The 26,534-nt window shown below is 44.9% G+C and overlaps 1 protein-coding gene across 3 annotated transcripts in view; it reads right to left on the minus strand.

The window, feature by feature from the left end:
- Positions 1-26,534, minus strand: part of SNX13 (sorting nexin 13) — a 153,427-nt gene that overhangs the window by 55,827 nt on the left and 71,066 nt on the right. For all 3 annotated transcript variants that reach the window (XM_044295794.1, XM_044295792.1, XM_044295793.1), the window contains exons 6-10: positions 23,449-23,570; positions 9,841-9,942; positions 4,029-4,117; positions 3,843-3,926; positions 1,963-2,101 (exon numbers count right to left, since the gene is read on the minus strand). In XM_044295794.1, coding sequence (XP_044151729.1) covers positions 1,963-2,101; positions 3,843-3,926; positions 4,029-4,117; positions 9,841-9,942; positions 23,449-23,570 — 536 coding nt within the window. The remainder of the gene's footprint in view (positions 1-1,962; positions 2,102-3,842; positions 3,927-4,028; positions 4,118-9,840; positions 9,943-23,448; positions 23,571-26,534) is intronic.

The following is a 26,534-nucleotide window of genomic DNA, read 5'->3' on the forward strand; positions in this document are numbered from 1 at the left end:
TAAATACCTATCTATATCGGGTCTGGAGAAAAATTGGTTGCCATAGTGACTGCAAAATCTGGTCTCGCTCTTTGTCCTACCTGCTAGAAGCCATGATGACTCTGCTGGGACTAGAAGAAAATCTCTAAAGAAGAAAAAAATGATCTATTTGAGGAGCGCACCCCCAAAATCGGGTTTTTCAAAATCTCTGTGATTGGTTGTTAGGGGCAACAAAGATTTTTTTTTTTCTTAGAAAGTTTAAAAAATCTCCTCCCTCAAACTCCACATGTAGTGAACTAAACCTGATCTCACAGAAATAAGACTGGCTCATGGACGGTCACACTCCGCAGCCCTTCTGACTTCATGACCTAATTCTAGTGATGGCCACTGATTTATAGAGGACCTGCCGGCTCCCCGGCTTGTCTGTTGTAGTAATGACTTATATTTCCCATTTGATAACACTGGAGCAGCTTCTCTCTTATTTTTAAAACTCTGTTCTGTCCTGTTACTCTGTTACTCCTCCTGGAAATAGACAACTAGGCTTTAGCATCCCACTTGTCAAGAGATCGTGTCCATACATATTCTGACACTGTCCAGTCAAGTGTTAAAAGCACGTGCACTCGTTAGCGATCATCTTGCAGTTTAATATTGCCGCTGATTGTCCGATGAACGAATCGGGCAATTCTGCCTAAAAATCTGTGTTTGTCGGCGGCAGATCATGCTGTCTAATAGCAATCTGCCGCCGCCAAACCACTATACAGCATAGGGATGAGTGATGGCACAGCGAATGCGCGTCCATACTGCGGAGGAGATCACTGCATGTAGCAGCTAGCGAGCAGGCGATTGCTGGAAGGGAACACTTCTCTCCTGACAATCGCTTGCTGATCTGCCCGTCTAAAGCCTCATGCAGACGTCCGTGGAGTCGGGACCGCGCTGCATCATTGGTTGCTATGACGCTGTGCGCTCCTGCAATGCCAGTCAGTATCTCACGGACCGTGTTCCAAGGACGTCTGCATGAGGCTTTATAGTAATGGACACGCCCTGAATGAGCAGGGACAGACCCCACTGACAATGTTAATGCACAGTTAAAGTAGGAATAACAGAGGACCGGTGCAACGCAGAGTTCTATTTGCATGACAAACTTTTTAACCCCTTCATGAAACGCGACCTACATGAAAGTCACGTTCTGCAGGCACTAATTTAAGTGTCTAAATAGTCATGAAAACTATAGCTCTCCCGACAAAAAACATCAAGCCCTCACACCCTCCATCAATGGAAAAATACAGAAACTTATGGGTGTCAAAACATGGTGACAAGAAAAACAATTTTTTGTAAAAGTTTATCAAAAACGATATCAACGTGTTATCAGCGCACTGACCGGCAGAATAAAGCGACCAGGTATATTTTTTATTGCATGGCGAATCCCAGAGGAAAAAAAAAAAAACAAGGAATAATAAATGGTGGCATTTTTTTCCATACCATAGATAAAAAATAAAATAAAAATGTTTTTAAGTACATAAATTGGTGACATAAAAAAAAAAGAAAAAAATCAAACTTATGCTGCAAAAAAAACTAATTCTCATACAATAAAGTCAACAGAAAGAACACAATATGTATACGTCTTAGGCAGAGATATAAAGTCGTGCCAAGTAGTAAATCTGTTTTTGTAACTACTTGCATTCCACATGGAAACATTCTGAAGAATCATTTCTTAGGACTATGCTATATCATTCCTTTATTACTCCTGTCAGAAATTAGGAGTGGAATATTTTTATTATTTATTATTGAAACTTGCAATAAAGGTCCATCTGGATGCTACCATTACCAGTTGGGGGGGGGGGGGGGGTTCCTGCACAGCCTAATTCAATCTGTCAGACTGTGCAGAGACAACCCCTCAACTAGTAAAACCCACCCAAGCACGACTTCAGACTTTACTTCGGCACAAGACGGTCTAAATGTCAGAATCAGCGCTCTACTACTTACCATCTCCCACGGTATCTAAAGAACGGAGAAACTGTAATTCTTCAGCAGCTTTGTCCCTCACAGCTTCCAACTCTCTAATATTGTCACTTAACTTAATGACATTCATGAAGGCCTCATAATTGCAATTGGAATCATGAATCTGAGAAAGAAAAAAAACAACGGTGTCACCTGCGTCTCAACGCGACTTTTCTGTTGGCATTCCGAATTTCAGCTTGGAAGAGGAACCGCAGTCAGGATGGCTACAGAGAGTCAAGTACTTTATATGGAGGCTTCAACCGCAGGGTGCTACTGACTACACACCCCGCTCCTTAGAGGGGTGGAAACGACTACTTACAGAAAAGATTATGTGGCACTGGAACGTCTAGCTGGACTAAGGGACGGGAGCATTTTGGTTAGTACTGCTGTTGCTTTGTAGCAATGGGGTCCTCAGTTCGAATCCAAACAAAGACAACTTGTGCATAGAGTTTGCACAAACATTTCAAACCATAAATTGTAAGTGACAATATAATTGAAAGCAACTTAACAAGGTAGCGTGAAACTAGAGCTCTTACAGTAGCTCAGGCCTGGTATGGACAACGTTGCCTGTCATTCCAATGATGATAAAGGGAGTCTGTCAGCAGCTTTGACCATACAAAACTGATGACAGCACTAGGTAGGGGCTGGGGAGTAGCAGGAGTAGTGCGAATATGAAGTTTTGTTCAGTTCAATTCTCTTTTTGCAAGTGCTCCTGGCGGAGCTTGACTGCAAAGCTGTCTCTGTTTCACAGCCCCTCTCCTCTGCCCTGAGGGAGAGATTTACCAAAGCAAGGGGTGGTCTGTGGAGCAGCTGAAAGCAGAGAGCACTACACAGTGAAGCTCTGCCCTGAACACAAAGGAAATCCATCACCAGAGTCCTCCTTGTCCAAAGTTTTGCATAGACACATAGCTATGATTCACCTGATTAAAACGCTGCATTCCTTTTCTTGATCCTGGGTTATGTTTTCAAGTTATAATACTTTTTCTTAATATACAAATTAGGCCTTCGGTGCAACGAGGGCATCACCATTGCTCTTGTTCGACACAAAATCCACTCCTTTCTGTGGCCAGCCGCTCCATGGCTGCTCTGATTAACAGGACCAGGCAACAGCAAATAGCGACAGAGGGGCTGGCCACAGAAATAAGTGGAGCTTGTGTTCAACAAGAGCAATGGTGACACTCTCATTGCACCAAAGGCCTTTATTAGAAAAAAGCATCATAACTCAAAACTGACCCTCGGATCAACAAAAGAAAAGCACTGTTTTAATCAGGTGAAACACAGCTATGTGTATGCAATTTGACAGAGAAGCAGAATAAAACTTCATATCCTAACTATTCCCAATTAGAAAAACTCCACAAAAGAAGATTGTCCTGCTCCCCCCAGTCCCTACCTAGGGCTGTCAGCAGTTTAGCATGGTCAAAACTGCTGACAAACTCGCTGTAGAATTTCCTTACACATCCCACACAATATTTCCATTAGACAGCTTGTATAAATTCTCTGCATTATGCATCATAATTAGTGAGGTTATGAAATTCGTTCACACTTCATTAGGTGGTAAAAGGAGAATTGCGTTATGGATTTCATTAGCACAGACTATAACGCAATTCTATGACGGAATGCATAACGGAATGCCATTAGAGGCATTCCGTTATTCATTCCGTCATAATAGAAGTCTATGGGCTGCAAAACGGATCAGTCCCATTTCCGTTATGCAGGGGATGAAATATGAAATTCGCTCATCTCTAATCATAATACATCACATACAGCACTCACACTTACTTGATTGTATATTATTATTATAACTCATTCATTAAAAAAGAAAATAATAAAAGAAAAAAACATTAAAATGCCATTGATGAGCTCACCATCCAAAGGATATATTGATTAATATAATCAGGATCACTGAGCTGGTTTATTAAAGGAAGAAGAATTCCTCGTGAAAGGATTTCCTGAAAGAAAATAAATAGTAAACTGGTCAATCAACATCCGAGTTGGAGCAAATATATTAGTAAAAAAAATGTTTGGGTAATAAAGAATCCTCAAGGTCTCACCCTCACAAAGTATCGCATGATCTTGTTCTGGAAGTCTCCAGGAGGTAGCAATAAATACAGTAAAACTTCACATAAATCCTTCAGGAAGCCTGAAATCAAACACGGTAAAGATACGCACTCGATATTAGTAAATCAGTAATCGCGGCAAAAGTCAAAGTTTTGTAATTATTGATGCATTTTCCATCACTAAAAAAGTAAGGGCTGCACGGTCATGTGAGTGCAGTACAAAAGACCTAAAACCAGATAGGAACTGACTATCATAAACCAAAAGAAAAACTATTACTCTAAGGCAGGGATGGCCAACCTGCGGCTCTCCAGCTGTTGTAAAACTACAACTCCCAGCATGCCCAGACTGCTTACAGGTATCAACCTACAGCAGGGCCTGGTGGGAATTGTAGTTTTTCAACAGCTGGAGAGCCGCAGGTTGGCCAGCCCTGCTCTGAGGCTACTTTCACACTTGCGTTCAGGGCTCCGCTTGTGAGTTCCGTTTGAAGGCTCTCACAAGCGGCCCCGAACGCATCCGTACTGCCCTAATGCATTCTGAATGGATGCGGATCCGCTCAGAATGCATCAGTCTGGCAGCGTTCAGCCTCCGCTCCGCTCAGCAAGCGGACACCCGAACGTTGCTTGCAGCGTTCGGGTGTCCGCCTGGCCGTGCGGAGGCAAACGGATCCGTCCAGACTTATAATGTAAGTCAATGGGGACGGATCCCTTTGAAGTTGACACAATATGGCTCAATTTTCAAACGGATCCGTCCCCCATTGACTTTCAATGTAAAGTCTGGACGGATCCGTCTGAGCAACTTTAACACTTAGAATTTTTTCTAAACTATAATGCAGACGGATCCGTTCTGAACGGATCCCATCGTCTGCATTATAGGAGCGGATCCGTCTGTGCAGACACCAGACGGATCCGCTCTGAACGCAAGTGTGAAAGTAGCCTAAAGCGCTCACCGAAAGATAGCTCAGCCTGCTGCAACCTTCTAGCTATAACACGTCAGTGTTCAGTAAATGGTTGGCTTGATATAATATATCTCTATATTTTATTCACAATAAAATACTTATTTTAGATCATAAAACATAACAATAAAAAAAATCATAAAAAACGAACAAAAATAAAACATATAGTAAATATCGCTGGATAGCAAACATAATATCAAATTATAGTCCCAGTCCTTCTACTGGTTCCTATTGCGGAGCTCTCGCAATTATATGGAACCTATAATAATAAATAGCAGTTTCTGTGCGGCTTTTTTGTTGCCGTTTTTTGTTTTAAGATTCTGGTCCTGCAATTGTTGCTTTTATTTTACAAAATGTTCCTTTATAACGATGTAATAGGATCTTAACGTCTGCTATGTTTTTTCAATGGAGGATCCTCTGATATCCAAAAGTTATAATGTATAAACCGGACCGTTTTGAAACCTGACCGTTTGGGAAAAGAAAGTTACTGAAGCGAGAATTGGATATCAGAGGATCCTGTAGAAGGACTGGGACTATAATTTGCTATTGTATTTGCTATCCAGCGATATTTACTATACGTTTTGTTTTTGTGTTTTTTAGGCTGCTTTCACACTAGCGTTCGGGTTTCCGTTCGTGAGCTCCGTTTGAAGGAGCTCACGAGCGGACCCGAACGCAGCCGTCCAGCCCTGATGCAGTCTGAATGGAGGCGGATCCGCTCAGACTGCATCAGTCTGGCGGCGTTCAGCCTCCGCTCCGCTCGCCTCCGCACGGACAGGCGGACAGCTGAACGCTGCTTGCAGCGTTCGGGTGTCCGCCTGGCCGTGCGGAGGCGTGCGGATCCGTCCAGACTTACAATGTAAGTCAATGGGGACGGATCCGTTTGAAGATGCCACAATGTGGCTCAATCTTCAAGCGGATCCGTCCCCCATTGACTTTACATTGAAAGTCTGGACGGATCCGTCCCAGGCTATTTTCACACTTAGCTTTTTTTAGCTAATATAATGCAGACGGATCCGTTCTGAACGGAGCCTCCGTCTGCATTATTATGGGCGGATCCGTTCAGAACGGATCCGCCCGAACGCTAGTGTGAAAGTAGCCTTATTGTTATGTTATATCATAAATCACTATGATGCAGTCGTGTTTCCTGGACTCAGGACGGTCATGTGAATCAGCCGTAAGGCCCCTTTCACACGGGCGAGTTTTCCGTGCGGGTGCGATGCGTGCGGTGAACGCACTGCACCCGCACTGAATCCTGACCCATTCATTTCTATGAGACTGTGCACACGAGCGGTGATTTTCACGCATCACTTGTGCGTTGCGTGAAAATCGCAGCATGCTCCTCTTTGTGCGTTTTTCACGTAACGCAGGCCCTATAGAAATGAATGGGGTTGCGTGAAAATCGCATGCATCCGCAAGCAAGTGCGGATGCGGTGCGATTTTCACGCATGGGTTCTAGGTGACCGTCTATTCACTGTATTATTTTCCCTTATAACATGGTTATAAGGGAAAATAATAGCATTCTGAATACAGAATGCTTAGTATAATAGTGCTGGAAGGGTTAAAAATAATAAAAAAAAGTTAACTCACCTTCTCCTCTTGTTCGCGTAGATCCCGGTCTGTTCTTTATCTGTGGGCTAAAGGACCTGTGGTGATGTCAGATCACATGCTCCATCACCATGGTGATGGACCATGTGATTGGAGCATGTGATCTGACATCACCTCAGGTCATTCAGCCCACAGCTAAAGAACAGACCGGCATCTACGCGAACAAGAGGAGAAGGTGAGTTAACTTTTTTTTATTATTTTTAACCCTTCCAGCACTATTATACTAAGCATTCTGTATTCAGAATGCTATTATTTTCCCTTATAACCATGTTATAAGGGAAAATAATACAATCTTAAGAACATCAATCCCAAGCCCGAACTTCTGTGAAGAAGTTCGGGTCTGGGTACCAAACATGCGCGATTTTTCTCACGCGAGTGCAAAACGCATGACAATGTTTTGCACTCGCGCGGAAAAATTGCGCATTTTCCCGCAACGCACCCGCCTCTTATCCGGGCAAAAAACATGACGCCCGTGTGAAAGAGGCCTAAGTGTTCTGAGAAAATAATAAAATAAAAAAAAGATAATAAAAAATATTTTGCTGCACTTCCAGCTGGCACTTTTGGAGTAAAAATGGCAACAACAAAGCAAGAAGAAAAAAACAAACAAAAAAAAAAAAAAACAGGGAAGGATTTAAAATAATAATAATAATAATAACAAATAATAACAATAATGCTCCTTTCACATCTGCTGGACGTGATTGATCAGCACAAACGCTTCAGTCACAATAATACAACCGTCTGCATCCGTTAAGAATGGACCCAGTTGTATTATCTTTAAAATAGCCATGACGGATCTGACGGATCTTGCTCCGCACCCCATGACGCACTCAAAAACGCTACTTGCAGCATTTTTTGTGTGCGTCATCGGAACGCAATGAAATGGAATGCATTCTGGTGCACTCCGTTCCCTTCAGTTCAGTTTGATCCCCATTGACAATGAATCGGGACAAAACTGAAGAGTTCTCCTCTGATGACGGATGTCAATAGCGGAAAGTGAAAGCGCAGATGTGAAAGTAGCCTTACAATAATAATAACAAAAAAATAAATAAAAATACATTTAATTGCCTGTCCCAGCAGCCCCACACTGGAGGACCACGCCGGCTGCTCTTTACTTCTGTGCAGTTGATTGCTTGCCATCTCCCGCATACAGACGAGACCACTAAGGCCAGTGATTGGCTTCAGCAGTCACACGATAACCCACAAGTACATAAACAGGGAGATCAAAGCTTCGGCCTTGGGGGTTCCAGCATATTAAATGAGTTTTATTTTTATCTTCCTTTAGATTTTTTGTATATCGTGGACAACTGCTTTTAAAATTTACATATGTGCTTTTAAAGCAATTTTTAACTTTTAATATGAAGACAACTATGGATTAAAGGGATTGTGTCATAAAACATCCGACCTATGAGAGCAGTTTCCACTCTGGTGGACCCAGCCTGCCCATACATCCCACAGATAGCCATTCATTTTAATGCCTGGCATGTAAGGGTACTTTCACACTAGCGTTTTTCTTTTCCGGTACTGTGTTCCGTCACAGGGGCTCTATACCGGAAAATAACTGATCAGGCATATCCCCATGTATTCTGAATGGAGAGTAATCCGTTCAGGATGCATCAGGATGTCTTCAGTTCAGTCTTTTTGACTGATCAGGCAAAAGAGAAAACTGCAGCATGCTACGGTTTTATCTCCAGCCCAAAAAACTGAAGACTTGCCTGAAGGCCGGATCCGGCATTTTTTTCCCATGGGAATGTATTCATGCCAGATCTGGCATTCAAAATACCGGAATGCCGGAAGGTGGAAAAAATAAATGCCGGATCCGTTTTGCCGGATGACACCGGAAAGACGGATCCGGCATTTCAATGCATTTTTCTGACTGATCAGGATCCTGATCAGTCTTACAAATGCCATCAGTTGGCGTACTGCTTGCCGGTTCACTCTGCCGCAAGTGTGAAAGCAGCCTGATGCTCCACCTCCCCCAGCAGCAGCCACATCTTACACCGATGTGATCAGCAGACTGCTGGGATACAGAGAAGCTGAACCCCTGCTGGCTTCCGTTTGAAAAGAGCTTGCCTTCATTAGAAAATCCCTTTAAAAAATATTATTTTTTCAACTCTGCCAGTCTACTCATTTTTGGGCTAAAAAACATTTTTTTAATTTGACTTTATTAAAAAAAAGTCATCCTTTTTTCCTTGACAGCTTTCACTTTCAGTGCATCTGCATACTGTTGCTTCCCGCTTCTCAATGAATCCTTCACAGAACTGGCTGCTTTGTACCCAAATGTCAGTAATGCCATACAAAAGTGAGCAGAGACATAGGAACTTGGTAAGTGGCCATGAGCTTACCTTAGTCCACAAGGAACTGCACCCCAGGTGCCCATGGGCAGCGGTGTAAACAGGCACTGGCATTCATAACCTTTCCAATGTGACACTTTATTCCTCTACTGCATGTGTGCTGAATGCCCCTTTCACACGAGCGAGTTTTCCGCGCAGGTGCAATACGTGACGTGAACGCATAGCACCCGCACCCATTATTTTTTCTTCACACATCAGTTCTGCGTTGCGTGAAAATCGCAGCATGTTCTATATTCTGCATTTTTCATGCAGCCCTGACCCTATAGAAGTGAATGGGTCTTCAGTGAAAAACGCATTGTATCCGCGCAGAAAAAAACTGAACGCAATTCGCAGACAAAACTGACTGAACTTGCTTGCAAAAGGGTCCGAGTTTCACTGAACGCACCCGGAGCCAATCTGTAACGCTCATGTGAAAGAGGCCTAGAGGGGTTGGCACAGGCGCGGCTCCAGGACATGCACTGCTTTCCCAGACGTTCTGTACCTCTGCTGCCTGCATGCACAGTAGAAGACAGACACACCACTTCTGAAACATTATGGACGCTGTTACACTGTTACCTATGAGTACCTGGGGTCTGGGGACTAGTCTATGCGGGTTAAGGTAAGCCCAGAGGCTATTTGGCAGGTTTTTATGCCACTGCACAAGCGCTTTAAAGGGGTAGGCCCATCTCGGTGCGCCCTTGTTCACTTTGTCTTAGAGATATCAGACGTCCGAGCAATATGCCACCAAAGTGCGAGATGGGACAACCCCTTTAAATCTGTTTAATGGTGAAACAGGAAATTTGCATCTACAAGCAACAAAACAACAATAAACACAACAAAATAGTGATTTAGGGTGAAATAATAATTTAAAACACACAACAGGCGGGAATGCTTAGAAATACTAATGATTCAACCAACCTTCTTCATCTTTGGAAGAAGTGCATATGAGGTCACGACAGACCATTTTCTCCATTTCAACTTCAACCTCAAAAAAAGTATCTACAAAATCTTCAGAGGAATCTACAGAAATGCGGAAGAAAAAATAAATAAAAAAAGTGATAAAAACACTGAAGGAAGCCAGCTAACTCAGCAGTAAGTATATGCAAGCCCTGCACAGTTAGGGTGTGTAAAGTTTGTGGTTCTGTACAAAACACACAATAGTAAACTAACAGCTAAGAGCACCATGTGCTGCACTAATTAATAAAACATGCTCTGAACAGACTGCAGAGGAATAGTAAACCGCAGCAGCAAAGGAAGAATCTCATGACACTTGAAAGGCATCAAATACTGTGAAAATTGTCTTGTGTTTCAGCAACCAGCAAAACTTCAGAGACCGCACCCCAATATCAGTATATATAGAGTGTTTCATTCGTAGCCCGCTTTAGCCATTACTTTCCATCTTTTGTAGGCTTTTATTCAATTTTTTGTGTTTTGCTGCGATAATGTACTTCAGTTGTTCACCTACCTCAGGTTCTTAACCCCTTAGTGCTATTTGACATGTATACTCGTCATGGAGCACTGCTACTTGGCGCTTCATGACGAGTATACACGTCATGGCATTAAACTGTCACCAAGTCTGCAGATGACAGCGCCGAGACCCCGGCTGTTACACACAGCCAGGGATCTCAGCTAACCAATGAGGGCGGTCCCGGGCCGGCGATCGCTGTGATTAGCTAGTCTGTACAGACTAGCCAATCACACGATCCTAATGCCAGCTGAAAGTTTCTGATCCCCACAGTCACAGACCTTGTTAAATATATGCATATGTATATAATTTCATGATGGCCGAGCAGTCGAGCCCCCCCCCCCCCCCCTTCCTTCCCCCATTTTCAGGGTGGCGGAGCCATTAGCAGAATGTCAGCATACAGCTGACACACTGCTTGAAACGACTGTTTAACCCCTTCCATGCTGCGGTCCATAGGGACCACTGTATGGAAGGGGTTAGGAGATAGAGGGAGCTCCCTCCCTCATCAGACTGCTGTTGTGCTGTGGCAGCAGGCCGATGCTTGATGGGTTAACACAGGGGGGAAGCTCCCTCCCTCCCACATCCGGCTTTTGCACTGCTGTGGCAGCGCCAGATGGTTACCATGGCAACTGGATGCCTTCACAGGCTTCCGGCTTGCCATGGTATAGCTGATTAGGCTCCTGCTAAAGGCAGTGCTGCTGCCTTCTCAAACTGTTGATTGGCGGTGGTCCCGAGTGTCGGACCCCCGCCGGTCAGATGCTGATGATCTATCCAGAGGATAGATCAGTTTAAACAAACTGCAGAACCCCTTTAAGTAATAAATAAAGTACAATGTGTCACAAGAAAACAATCTCAGAATGGCCTGGATAAGTAAAAGTTTTCCAAAGTTATTATCACATAAAGTGAATTTTGCCTGGTCATTAAGGTGAAAAATGGCTGTGTCCTAAAGGAGTTAAAAAGGACCTGTCACCTCTGACATGTCTGTTTTAGACACTACTTGTAGTTATAAGATGCTCCAGAATTATTATTTCTTGGACAAAGCACGTTGTGCTGTTCCGCTGCTATTCCTACTAGAACTGTGATGGCTAACCTCATGCACTCCAACTATGGTAAATCTACGACTCCCAAGACGCCCCCTTTGTTGGCTGTTCTCAGTACTCCATAGAAATGAATGGAGCATGCTGGGAGTCGTAGTTTCTCCACAGCTGGAGTCCTGGAGGTTAGCTATCACTGTACTAGAATTTTATGAATAAAATGCCAACTGGGTGTTACCATTCTCCTTGTCAAATATGTATGCCCCTGCACAGTCTGACTAGTCCTGGGACTTCTAGTAGGAGTAATAGTTGAAAGGCACAACAATCAGTAATAAGAACATATGCTCCAGAATAATCATTTCACGTAGGATGCAAACAGTTACTAAAACAGACATGTCAGCAGAGGTAATTTTCCCACTACATTAAGTGACGGCATGGAACTAGTATCGGCCATCACTTGCTGATATATAGGGATCAGACCCAAGGCCAGTGATGGCTAACCTCTGGGACTCCAGCTGTGGTAAAATTACAACTCCCACCATCCTCCATTAATTTCTAAGGAGTTTTGAGAACAGCCAAGCAAGTGTACATCTTGGGAGTTGTAGTTTTACCACAGCTGGAGTGCCGGAGGTTAGCCATCACAGTGCTAGGCGATCTTTATAGTCCTTTTAGATTGGTTGACTGAAACGACAAATGCCACAAACGAACCATTCATTCCCTGATAATTGCCCATTATTAAGCAGCAACTACCTATCATTATGCATCAATCATCCCCTCTGTATGGGAATGAGTCGTGCACCCCCACAGTGAATCATTGTTGGAAGCAAATTCATGTTTGCACAGGAGGATCTGTGGACAGCAAATGATGATTTAAAGGGGCTATCCATGAATTTGATATTCAGATCGGTGGGGGATCGACTGCTAACATCTTTGCTAATCAGCTGTCTTAAGAGGCTACAGTGAAAAAGTATGCTCTCTGATTAATGGGGCAAGGGGGTTGATAAAATGCATGTTATCCTCCCCTGGGACCATGTACAGTCACACAGGGACAGAGAAGGCACTGAGTGTGGAATGGAAAAGAACTGTACAAGAAAGATGGTTTGCATCTTTCTCTCAAGGGAACGAATGTCCTCAGTGAACAGTTCCAAGTATTTGCTAAGGAGCATTTAAACTAGGAAAGGGGGGCAAAAGAGTGATAATACAGCAGTCCGACTGCCCCCCGGAACAATGCCAGTAGCACAAAAGGTTAAGAAATGACAAGCTCAGAGTCTTGTCTACAAATGCTCGCAGTTTAGGGAATAAGATAAATGAACTTGAGGCTATAATGGCATCTGAGAATATAGATGTAGTGGCTGTTACTGAGACGTGGTTCAAGGGGAGTAATGACTGGGATATATCCATACCAAGGTTCTCTCTATACAGGAAAGACAGAGAAGGCAAGAAGGGGGAGGTGTGGCCCTGTATGTGAAAGATAGCATAAAATCTAATTTAATACAAGTTAGCGAGGACAATTTAGAGTCAGTTTGGGTTACCTTGCAGCTTGATAATCATAAGGTAACTCGTGTAGGTGTGATATATAGACCACCTAGCCAAGTCAAAGAATTAGATGATCTACTAGTTGAGGAAATGGCTAAAATTACATTGAAGGGGGAAGTTATCATTATGGGAGACTTCAATCTTCCAGATGTAAACTGGAAAACCAAAATAGCTAGTTCTGCCAGGAGTATAGATATTCTAAATTCCCTACTGGGATCACCTCTACAGCAAGTAGTGGAGGAGCCAATCCGGAAGGAGGCCATTTTAGATTTAGTATTCACAAATGGGAATTTGGTATCTGATATTACTGTAGGGGAAAGCTTGGGATCTAGTGATCACCAGTCAGTGTGGTTTACTATAAGTACAGTGACTGAGTCACACCACACAAAAACAAAAAGTTTTAGATTTTAGAAAAACTGACTTTTCTAAAATTAGATTAGTGGTACACGAGCCCCTATCAGAATGAAACAGTTTCACTGGAGTCCAGGAGAAATGGGACTACTTAAAAGTGGCACTATTGAAGGCAACAGAAAATTGCATTAGGCTTGTCAGTAAAAGCAAAAAAAGGAAGAGACCACTGTGGTACTCAGCAGAAGTGGCCAAAATCATTAAAAACAAAAAGATAGCATTTAGGAATTATAAAAAATAAATAAAAATGATGACAGGCAAATTTATTGAGATTAGGCAGAGAGAGGCCAAACAAGTTATAAGAGCTTCTAAAGCATAGGCAGAAGAGAAATTAGCTCAGTCAGGGAAAAGGGCGATAAGGCATTCTTCAGATACATAAATGAAAAAAGGAAATTAAAACAAGGAATTACCAAATTAAAAACTAAAGAAGGAAGGTATATGGAAGAAGATATAGAACTAGCTGACTGCCTCAATGAATACTTCTGTTCAGTTTTCACAAAGGAAAATGAAGGAGAAGGACCTCAGTTAGGAAAGAAGACTAATGAATCTTTTGACGCATGTGTCTTTACAGAGGAAGAGGTTCTAAGTAAGCTGTCTAAAATTAATACAAATAAGTCACAGGGGCCTGATAGGATACACCCAAAGCTATTAAAAGAGCTCAGCGGTGAACTAGCAAAACCATTAACAGATTTATCTAACCAATCACTGGCAATAGGAGACGTCCCAGAAGATTGGAAATGAGCAAATGTTGTGCCCATTCACATGGAAGGTAGTAGGGAGGAATCGGGCAACTATAGGCCAGTAAGCCTGACATCAATAGTGGGGAAATTAATGGAAACCATACTTAAGGAGAGGATTGTAGAACATCTAAAATCCCATGGATTGAAAGATCAAAAACAGCATGGGTTTACTTCAGGGAGATCATGTCAAACTAATCTTATTGATTTTTTTGATTGGGTGACTAAAATAATAGATGGAGGAGGTGCAGTAGACATTGCTCATCTAGACTTTAGTAAGGCTTTTGATACTGTCCCACATAGAAGGCTTATCAATAAATTGCAGTCTTTGGGCTTGGACTCCCATATTGTTGAATGGATTAGGCAGTGGCTGAGGGACAGGCAACAGAGGGTTGTAGTCAATGGAGTATATTCAGACCATGGTATTGTTACCAGTGGGGTACCTCAGAGATCTGTTCTGGGACCCATATTGTTTAATATCTTTATCAGCGAAATTGCAGAAGGCCTCGATGGTAAGGTGTGTCTTTTTGCTGAGGACACAAAGATTTGTAACAGGATTGATGTTCCTGGAGGGATACACCAAATGTAAAAGGACTTAGGAAAACTAGCAAAATGGTAAAAAATCTGGCAACTAAAATGTAATGTTGATAAGTGCAAGATAATGCACCTGGGGCGTAAAAACCCAAGAGCAGAATATAAAATCAGTGATACAGTCCTAACCTCAGTATCTGAGGAAAGGGATTTAGGGGGTCAGTATTTCAGAAGACTTAAAAGGTAGGCAGACAATGTCATAGAGCAGCAGGAAATGCTAGCAGAATGCTTGGGTGTATAGGGAGAGGAATTACCAGTAGAAAGAGGGGGGTGCTCATGCTGCTCTACAGAGCACTAGTGAGACCTCATTTGGAGTATTGTGCTCAGTACTGGAGACCATATCTCCAGAAGGATATTGATACTTTGGAGAGAGTTCAGAGAAGAGCTACTAAACTGGTACATGGATTGCAGGATAAAACTTACCGGGAAAGATTAAAGGACCTTAACATGTACAGCTTGGAAGAAAGACGAGACAGAGGGGATATGATAGAAACTTTTAAATACATAAACGGAATCAACAAGGTAAAAGAAGAGATAATATTTAAAAGAAGAAAAACTGCTACAAGAGGACATAGTTTTAAATTAGAGGGGCAAAGGTTTAAAAGTAATATCAGGAAGTATTACTTTACTGAGAGAGTAGTGGATGCATGGAATAGCCTTTAGGGCTGCAGCTAACGATTATTTGAATAATCGATTAGTTGCCGATTAATTACTACGATTAATCGATTAATCGGAAAAAACGACAAAATTACAAAACAGAGAGGTTTATATGATCTTACTTGAAAAATTATGTTCAAAGGCCATATTAAAACAAATTGTGGACGACACTATTATGGGGGATCTGTGGACGACACTTATGGGGGATCTGTGGACGACACTTATGGGGATCTGTGGACGACACTTATGGGGGATCTGTGGACGACACTTATGGGGGATCTGTGGACGACACTTATGGGGGATCTGTGGACGACACTTATGGGGGATCTGTGGACGACACTTATGGGGGATCTGTGGACGACACTTATGGGGGATCTGTGGACGACACTTATGGGGGATCTGTGGACGACACTTATGGGGGATCTGTGGACGACACTTATGGGGGATCTGTGGACGACACTTATGGGGGATCTGTGGACGACACTTATGGGGGATCTGTGGACGACACTTATGGGGGATCTGTGGACGACACTTATGGGGGATCTGTGGACGACACTTATGGGGGATCTGTGGACGACACTTATGGGGGATCTGTGGACGACACTTATGGGGGATCTGTGGACGACACTTATGGGGGATCTGTGGACGACACTTATGGGGGATCTGTGGACGACACTTATGGGGGATCTGTGGACGACACTTATGGGGGATCTGTGGACGACACTTATGGGGATCTGTGGACGACACTTATGGGGGATCTGTGGACGACACTTATGGGGGATCTGTGGACGACACTTATGGGGGATCTGTGGACGACACTTATGGGGGATCTGTGGACGACACTTATGGGGGATCTGTGGACGACACTTATGGGGGATCTGTGGACGACACTTATGGGGGATCTGTGGACGACACTTATGGGGGATCTGTGGACGACACTTATGGGGGATCTGTGGACGACACTTATGGGGGATCTGTGGACGACACTTATGGGGGATCTGTGGACGACACTTATGGGGGATCTGTGGACGACACTTATGGGGGATCTGTGGACGACACTTATGGGGGATCTGTGGACGACACTTATGGGGGATCTGTGGACGACACTTATGGGGGATCTGTGGACGACACTTAGGGGGATCTGTGGACGACACTTAGGGGGGATCTGTGGACGACACTTATGGGGGATCTGTGGACGACACTTATGGGGGATCTGTGGACGACACTTATGGGGATCTGTGGACGACACTTATGGGGGATCTGTGGACGACACTTATGGGGGATCTGTGGACGACACTTATGGGGGATCTGTGGACGACACTTATGGGGATCTGTGGACGACACTTATGGGGGATCTGTGGACGACACTTATGGGGGATCTGTGGACGACACTTATGGGGGATCTGTGGACGACACTTATGGGGGATCTGTGGACGACACTTATGGGGGATCTGTGGACGACACTTATGGGGGATCTGTGGACGACACTTATGGGGGATCTGTGGACGACACTTATGGGGGATCTGTGGACGACACTTATGGGGGATCTGTGGACGACACTTATGGGGGATCTGTGGACGACACTTATGGGGGATCTGTGGACGACACTTATGGGGGATCTGTGGACGACACTTATGGGGGATCTGTGGACGACACTTATGGGGGATCTGTGGACGACACTTATGGGGGATCTGTGGACGACACTTATGGGGGATCTGTGGACGACACTTATGGGGGATCTGTGGACGACACTTATGGGGGATCTGTGGACGACACTTATGGGGGATCTGTGGACGACACTTATGGGGGATCTGTGGACGACACTTATGGGGGATCTGTGGACGACACTTATGGGGGATCTGTGGACGACACTTATGGGGGATCTGTGGACGACACTTATGGGGGATCTGTGGACGACACTTATGGGGGATCTGTGGACGACACTTATGGGGGATCTGTGGACGACACTTATGGGGGATCTGTGGACGACACTTATGGGGGATCTGTGGACGACACTTATGGGGGATCTGTGGACGACACTTATGGGGGATCTGTGGACGACACTTATGGGGGATCTGTGGACGACACTTATGGGGGATCTGTGGACGACACTTATGGGGGATCTGTGGACGACACTTATGGGGGATCTGTGGACGACACTTATGGGGGATCTGTGGACGACACTTATGGGGGATCTGTGGACGACACTTATGGGGGATCTGTGGACGACACTTATGGGGGATCTGTGGACGACACTTATGGGGGATCTGTGGACGACACTTATGGGGGATCTGTGGACGACACTTATGGGGGATCTGTGGACGACACTTATGGGGGATCTGTGGACGACACTTATGGGGGATCTGTGGACGACACTTATGGGGGATCTGTGGACGACACTTATGGGGGATCTGTGGACGACACTTATGGGGGATCTGTGGACGACACTTATGGGGGATCTGTGGACGACACTTATGGGGGATCTGTGGACGACACTTATGGGGGATCTGTGGACGACACTTATGGGGGATCTGTGGACGACACTTATGGGGGATCTGTGGACGACACTTATGGGGGATCTGTGGACGACACTTATGGGGGATCTGTGGACGACACTTATGGGGGATCTGTGGACGACACTTATGGGGGATCTGTGGACGACACTTATGGGGGATCTGTGGACGACACTTATGGGGGATCTGTGGACGACACTTATGGGGGATCTGTGGACGACACTTATGGGGGATCTGTGGACGACACTTATGGGGGATCTGTGGACGACACTTATGGGGGATCTGTGGACGACACTTATGGGGGATCTGTGGACGACACTTATGGGGGATCTGTGGACGACACTTATGGGGGATCTGTGGACGACACTTATGGGGGATCTGTGGACGACACTTATGGGGGATCTGTGGACGACACTTATGGGGGATCTGTGGACGACACTTATGGGGGATCTGTGGACGACACTTATGGGGGATCTGTGGACGACACTTATGGGGGATCTGTGGACGACACTTATGGGGGATCTGTGGACGACACTTATGGGGGATCTGTGGACGACACTTATGGGGGATCTGTGGACGACACTTATGGGGGATCTGTGGACGACACTTATGGGGGATCTGTGGACGACACTTATGGGGGATCTGTGGACGACACTTATGGGGGATCTGTGGACGACACTTATGGGGGATCTGTGGACGACACTTATGGGGGATCTGTGGACGACACTTATGGGGGATCTGTGGACGACACTTATGGGGGATCTGTGGACGACACTTATGGGGGATCTGTGGACGACACTTATGGGGGATCTGTGGACGACACTTATGGGGGATCTGTGGACGACACTTATGGGGATCTGTGGACGACACTTATGGGGGATCTGTGGACGACACTTATGGGGGATCTGTGGACGACACTTATGGGGGATCTGTGGACGACACTTATGGGGGATCTGTGGACGACACTTATGGGGGATCTGTGGACGACACTTATGGGGGATCTGTGGACGACACTTATGGGGGATCTGTGGACGACACTTATGGGGGATCTGTGGACGACACTTATGGGGGATCTGTGGACGACACTTATGGGGATCTGGCCTTGGGGATCTGTGGACGACACTTATGGGGGATCTGTGGACGACACTTATGGGGGATCTGTGGACGACACTTATGGGGGATCTGTGGACGACACTTATGGGGGATCTGTGGACGACACTTATGGGGGATCTGTGGACGACACTTATGGGGGATCTGTGGACGACACTTATGGGGGATCTGTGGACGACACTTATGGGGGATCTGTGGACGACACTTATGGGGGATCTGTGGACGACACTTATGGGGGATCTGTGGACGACACTTATGGGGGATCTGTGGACGACACTTATGGGGGATCTGTGGACGACACTTATGGGGGATCTGTGGACGACACTTATGGGGGATCTGTGGACGACACTTATGGGGGATCTGTGGACGACACTTATGGGGGATCTGTGGACGACACTTATGGGGGATCTGTGGACGACACTTATGGGGGATCTGTGGACGACACTTATGGGGGATCTGTGGACGACACTTATGGGGGATCTGTGGACGACACTTATGGGGGATCTGTGGACGACACTTATGGGGGATCTGTGGACGACACTTATGGGGGATCTGTGGACGACACTTATGGGGGATCTGTGGACGACACTTATGGGGGATCTGTGGACGACACTAATGGGGGATCTGTGGACGACACTTATGGGGGATCTGTGGACGACACTTATGGGGATCTGTGGACGACACTTATGGGGGATCTGTGGACGACGCTATTATGGGGGATCTGTGGACGACACTATTATGGGGGATCTGTGGACGACACTATTATGGGGGATCTGTGGACGGCGTAGTTATGGAGAGGGGGATCTGTGGGTGGCGCAGTTATGGAGAGGGGGATATGTGCACTGTTATGGGCATAACAGTGCACAGATCCCTTTCCTCATAACAGTGCACAGACCCCCCTCCCCATAGCAGTGCCATAGACAGATCCTCCCCCCTCCCCATAGCAGTGCTATACACAGACCCCCCCTTCCCATAGCAGTGCCATAGACAGATCCCCCCTCCCCCTTCCCCCTAACAGCCCCGGCCCCGATGCTTGCATCTTTATTTTACCTTTTTACAATGACGCTCCCGCTCCTGTAACAGCCAGGAAGAGCGGACGGCGGCGTAACGTCACTCAATCACGTGACGCGCATGCTCCGCCCACTTCATGAATGAAGTAGGCGGAGCAGGCGTGTCACGTGAGTGAGTGACGTTACGCCGCCGTCCGCTCTGCCTGGCTGTTACAGGAGCGGGAGCGTCATTGTAAAAAGGTAAAATAAAGATGCAGCGACCGCCCGCCCGCCCGCCCGCCCGAATAGCAACGAATCGGCGATTATTCGATAACTGGATTAGTCGACAACGAATCCAGTTATCGAATATAATCGATTACATCGATTAATCGTTGCAGCCCTAATAGCCTTCCTGCAGAAGTGGTAGCTGCAAATACAGTGAAGGAGTTTAAGCATGCATGGGATAGGCATAAGGCCATCCTTCATATAAGATAGGGCCAGGGGCTATCCATAGTATTCAGTATATTGGGCAGACTGGATGGGCCAAATGGTTCTCATCTGCTGACACATTCTATGTTTCTCTCCCTGTGTAGCGTCAACACTTTCCCAATGCCCACCTCTTTTTCCTGACTCTAGCTGACATTTCAGCTGGCTAAAGAGAGATGGCTTTCTGCTGGCATATCTCGGGTTGTGTAACAGCAAGAGATTTATGCCAGTCTTGTTTTAAAGCTGACAAATTCAGCTTTAAAACAAGACCAAGATCAAGATTCTAGCCACAACAAAAATCGCAATGAAAGTCGGGAATGAAAGCTGCAGGTATATCCAGCTTTCACTGAGGCCCTGGACATACAGTCATGTGAAAAAATTAGGACACCCTTTGAAAGCATGTGTTTTTTTGTAACATTTTTAATAAAAGGTTATTTCATCTCCGTTTCAACAATACAGAGAGATTAAAGTAATCCAACTAAACAAAGAAAACTGAAGAAAAGTCTTTTCAAGATCTTCTGTAAATGTCATTCTACAAAAATGCCTATTCTAACTGAGGAAAAAGATAGGACACCCTTGCCCCTAATAGCGAGTGTTACCTCCTTTGGCTGAAATAACTGCAGTGAGACGGTTCTTGTAGCCATCTACCAGTCTTCGACATCGGTCTGAGGAAATTTTACCCCACTCCTCAATGCAGAACTTTTTCAGCTGTGAGATGTTTGAGGGGTTTCTTGCACGTACAGCCCTTTTCAAGTCACCCCACAGCATCTCAATGGGATTCAAATCTGGACTTTGACTTGGCCATTCCAGGACTCTCCATTTCTTCTTTTTCAGCCAATCTTTGGTTGATTTACTAGTATGTTTTGGGTCATTGTCATGTTGCATGGTCCAGTTCCGCTTCAGCTTTAATTTTCTAACTGATGGTCTCACATGTTCTTCAAGCACCTTCTGATACACAGTAGAATTCATCGTGGATTCTATGATGGTGAGCTGACCAGGTCCTGCTGCAGCAAAGCAGCCCCAAACCATGACACTTCCACCTCCATGCTTCACAGTTGGTATGAGGTTCTTTTCTTGGAATGCTGTGTTTGGTTTACGCCAAACATGTCCTCTGCTGTTGTGTCCAAATAATTCAATTTTGGACTCATCTGTCCAAAGAACATTATTCCAGAAGTCCTGGTCTTTGTCAACTTTATCTCTGGCAAATGTCAGTCTGGCCTCGATGTTTCTCTTGGAAAGCAAAGGTTTCCTCCTTGCACACCTCCCATGCAAGTTAAACTTGTACAGTCTCTTTCTGATTGTAGAGGCATGTACTTCTACATCAACAGTAGCCAGAGCCTGCTGTAGTTCTCGAGATGACACTTTAGGGTTTTTGGAGACCTCTTTTAGCATCTTGCGGTCTGCTCTTGGGGTGAACTTGCTGGGGCGACCAGTCCTGGGCATGTTGGCAGTTGTTTTGAAAGCCCTCCACTTGTAGACTATCTTCCGGACAGTGGAATGGCTGATTTCAAAATCTTTTGAGATCTTTTTAAATCCCTTCCCAGACTCATAGGCTGCTACAATCTTTTTTCTGAAGTCCTCTGACAGCTCTTTTGCTCTCACCATGGTGCTCACTCTCACTTCAACAGTCAGGAGCACACCAAACTAAATGTCTGAGGTTTAAATAGGGCAAGCCTCATTCAACATGCAGAGTAACGATCTACTAATTATGTGCACCTGGTGTGATATACCTGTGTGAGATCTGAGCCAATTTAAGAGGGAATACATGTGAGGGTGTCCTATCTTTTTCCTCAGTTAGAATAGGCATTTTTGTAGAATGACATTTACAGAAGATCTTGAAAAGACTTTTCTTCAGTTTTCTTTGTTTAGTTGGATTACTTTAATCTCTCTGTATTGTTGAAACGGAGATGAAATAACTTTTTATAAAAAATGTTACAAAAAACCACATGCTTTCAAAGGGTGTCCTAATTTTTTCACATGACTGTATATACTGTGGCCAGAGCTTCGATCTTGAAGTTGGGTTGAGTCTCTGTTACACAGCCTAAGATCCAGGTACATCCTTGGCGCAAGCCGCTTCTAAATGTAAGACAGCTGACAGCTTCCTAGCTGGTTTACATTTAGACCATTTTCTAGGTATAACGGCAACGCCCCCGTTGCTCCTAGAGGCTTATTTGCATATATTAAAACTTCATATTTCTCAGCAATGCGGGCACATATGAACACAGAACCAACACAGGTGCCTTCAGCTGCCAAGTGCACATGTAACAGATCAGCCAGTGTCATAGGTACAAATCTGCTGACAGATGCTCTTTAAAACCATTGTAAGTCAATGTGTCCGAGAAAACAGATCGGGCACCATTGACTAGCACTGTGTCATGCCGGATCCGTTTCGCTCCACATCCCATGAAAAACAGCTGCTTGCGGTAGTTTTCTGTCCGGTATGGGAGTGTAACCAAACGGAACGGAATGCATTCTGGTGCATTCTGTTCCCTTCAGTTCAGTTTTGTCCCTACTGCCAATGAATGGGGACAAAACTGAAGCATTTTCCTCTGCTATTGAGATCCTATTACGGATTTCAATACTGGAAAAGAAAAACGCAGATGTGAAAGTAGCCTAAAACAGGCGTAAAAAATGGTAAATGAGACGGGCCTACTAGACCGTCCCCTTCCCCGCCCACTTTGTTTTAGACTTGGCACGAGCGGGGAAAATCGCAATCTATGCCAGAAAGATGCCGAATATAGACGTATTTCTGTTTAATAAATGACCCCCAAAGTTCATAGGACTGGTGTTAATTTGCCACGAGAAAGAACTTGTTTGTGGGGTGATGCAACTGTTTATGTGGCACAAAGATATCGTTGTCCTAGCACGTCGCCCAGGACCAGCTGCCAACAAATAATGAAACTCTATGAGGAAGAACGACCCTAGTAATGATTGTTCACCCCCATACATGAAAACGAAGCTCAACAAAGCTAAGACCATTGTTTCCCCTTGTGCTGTTACCTTTCTTTTGATCTTCTTTCTCTGCCATCCTCTGCTGAGCTTTTCTGAACACTCGGAGGTGAGTGGCAAAGTCATCTACTAACCGGGTGGTAAAATAAGGCTGCCAGTCAACTTCTTTAGACCTTGTAAAGAGAAGAGATGCTTTATTACAGCACATAAAAGAGTCTGAAAACTGTTATTTTACATAAAATATATAAAATCTGGGCTATTAGTAGAATTCATGTCTATTAACGTCTAATTAAGATTTTTAATCATTATTAGTTAAAATGAATTCCACGTTTTTAGAATAATGTACAAGAGCCGCAAATAATGCCGTAAAAAAGACTATCACATAACTCCCACTTGCAAACAAGTCACATATACCGAAAAGACAATGTTCTGCAGGAAGGGGGCAAAGAAACAATATGTGTCTGTATATACATATTAAGTAGATGGAGAAAGGGGCAGAATTATTCTTCTTCAATGTGAGACCCCAAAGCACGGTAGTCCAAAAGGAACATTATATTTTTAATAACTGGGACTTGAAGAGCTCTTCAGGATTCCGCAATAGAGGACCTACCCGCCCACAACCTGAAGGCAGGTTTGGCACTGTTTTTGTAAGAAAACAGCCATCTTTTTCTAATCATGGACAACCTGTAATTACCCACAGACCCGTGAGGAGAGAGGAGGGCAGACGGAAGACCGTTTTATTAACCTACAGCATGCACATACCAGTTCAATCTGTACCTCATCTCACATCCCATTTCTGGGCATTGACTGGGATACCCCATTAAAGGGGTATTCCAGTAATCTGAAGTTATCAACTATTCACAATATAGGGGAAATCCATTGGACCTAGCACCGAGACCCACTCTGATCACGAGAATAGGGGACCTGTACCCCGCAAGGTCCCATGAAGGGAATGAATCGGCAGATCACGCATGCACTGCTGCTCCATTCATGCCCGTCTCCAGAACTCCCATAGAGATGAAAGGAACAGTAGACCTGCCACTCCTTTCATTTCACGGGCCCTTGTTCTTGCGATTGGTGGATGTGTTACCGCTGGGGCCCTCATCGATCTAATCCTGCGGATAGGGGATAACTTCCAATTACCGGGAGACTTTTATAAATCACTCTCCAGATAATCCATGTCCATGAACATTAATAAAATATACCCTCGAGTATCCTGAAATTGGGATGCCTGTCAGACTGGTCCATGCGGGTAAATAATCCTATGGTTGGGAAGGACTGCCTCCTGCTTTTTTACAACCTCCCTCCATAAATACATGCTCCATAGGATCAGGAATTTTCTGTTTTTGGCTTGATACCTACATTGAAGGGGTTGTCTCACTTCAGCAAATGGCATTTATCATGTAGACATAGTATATAAGACATTTCCTAATGTATTTTGATTGACCATATTGCCTCCTTTGCGGTCTTGATTCATCGTTCCACTTTTCGTTTCCATGGTTACGACCAGCCTGATATAAAGCAGCGGTGGCCGTGCTTGCACACTATAGAAAAAAGCACTGTCCTTTGCGTGCTCCTATGGTCCTGGCCACCAGAGAGGCCAGCGCTTTTTTCTATATTATGCAAGCACGACCACCACTGCTGAATTGCATGGTGGTCGTAACCATGAAAACTAGAACTATATAACGTGATGGAAAAATTAATCAAGCCATCTAAGGAGGCAATATGGACAATCACAATACATTAGTAAGTGCCTTGTATTAACCTTCTCTACATGATAAATGCCATTTGCTGCAGTGAGACAACCCCTTTAAAGCTTTCAAATTTCTTTAACATCTTAAGCAACAGTATAGAGCAGGCATGCTCAACCTGCGGCCCTCCAGCTGTTGTAAAACTACAACTCCCACAATGCCCTGCTGTAGACTGATAGCTGTAGAATGTTCAGGCATGCTGGGAGTTGTAGTTTTGCAACATCTGGAGGGCCGCAGGTTGGGCATCCCTGGTATAGAGTAACAGGTGGGAAATCATTTTCTTAGCAATAATGAATTTAACAGCAATCTGAGAGTCTGATAACGTTACATTCGGATCACAAGGTTTTATTTTTACCCTGTACTACTGCAATTTATGCAGGTCAACACTGAGGAGGCTGAGGCGCTTGACAAAGCACAGTGGCCATTGAAACAGCTAATCGGCAGGGTGCCGCGAGTAGGACCCTCACCCATCTGATAATACCCATTTCCCCAGCTATTAGATGTTAACAAAAATGTTCTAATCCACTGACTGCAAACAAACATCTTGAAAATGATGCACATCTGAAAAGCAAAGTATATTAAAGGGGTATTCCCATCACAGACAATGGGGGCATTTCGCTAGGACATGCCCCCATTGTCTGATAGGTGCGGGTCTCACCTCTGGGACCCACACCTACAATAAGAACGGAGCGGGGAAATGAACGGAGGGCGCACTGTGCATGCGCAGCCGCCCTCCATTCATTTCCATGGGGCCGCCGAAAATAGCCGAGCGCTGGCTTGGAAATTTCAGCCAGCCCCATAGAAATGAATGGGAGCAGAGGCCACGGGTGCGCTCCCATTCACTTCTATGGGATCAGCAGGGAGCAGCACTTGGTGGTGGACGGCCCCCGGGAAAGCCTCCAGCCACAGCTCTCCCCGCTCCGTTCTCGTTGTAGGTGAGCGTCCTGCACCTATCAGACAATGGGGGCATATTCTGCCCCTTTAGAGGAGCAATAAACAGAATTTGCACAAAAAATACCCCATAATCTACTCTTTTTCTTTGATCGTATTACAATAAAAAACTGAGCAACACAAAGATATCTTGTGTGTCCCAGGAGATCAGCCGTGTCCCCCATTCTCCTACTCACAATCCTGTGCCTGGCTATGAGACAACTGGCTGCAGCAGGAGCCTCCAGTTTGTTTTAGGATCATGCAGAAAATCCTAGACTGACAAACCATGGTTGGCAAGATTATCTTCTGCTTCACTTTTATCACTTACTTCTAGGTCTAGTGTTTCTTTCAAAAGTAGTAAAACGTACAGCTATTTGAATCTTCAAAACTGCTGACAGCCCTAAAGAGCTGTTTAAACATATCCATGTGGGTGGTTGTAGTTATCAATATTACTAT

Source organism: Bufo gargarizans, chromosome 5, assembly GCF_014858855.1.
Source record: "Bufo gargarizans isolate SCDJY-AF-19 chromosome 5, ASM1485885v1, whole genome shotgun sequence".
Taxonomy (NCBI): domain Eukaryota; kingdom Metazoa; phylum Chordata; class Amphibia; order Anura; family Bufonidae; genus Bufo; species Bufo gargarizans.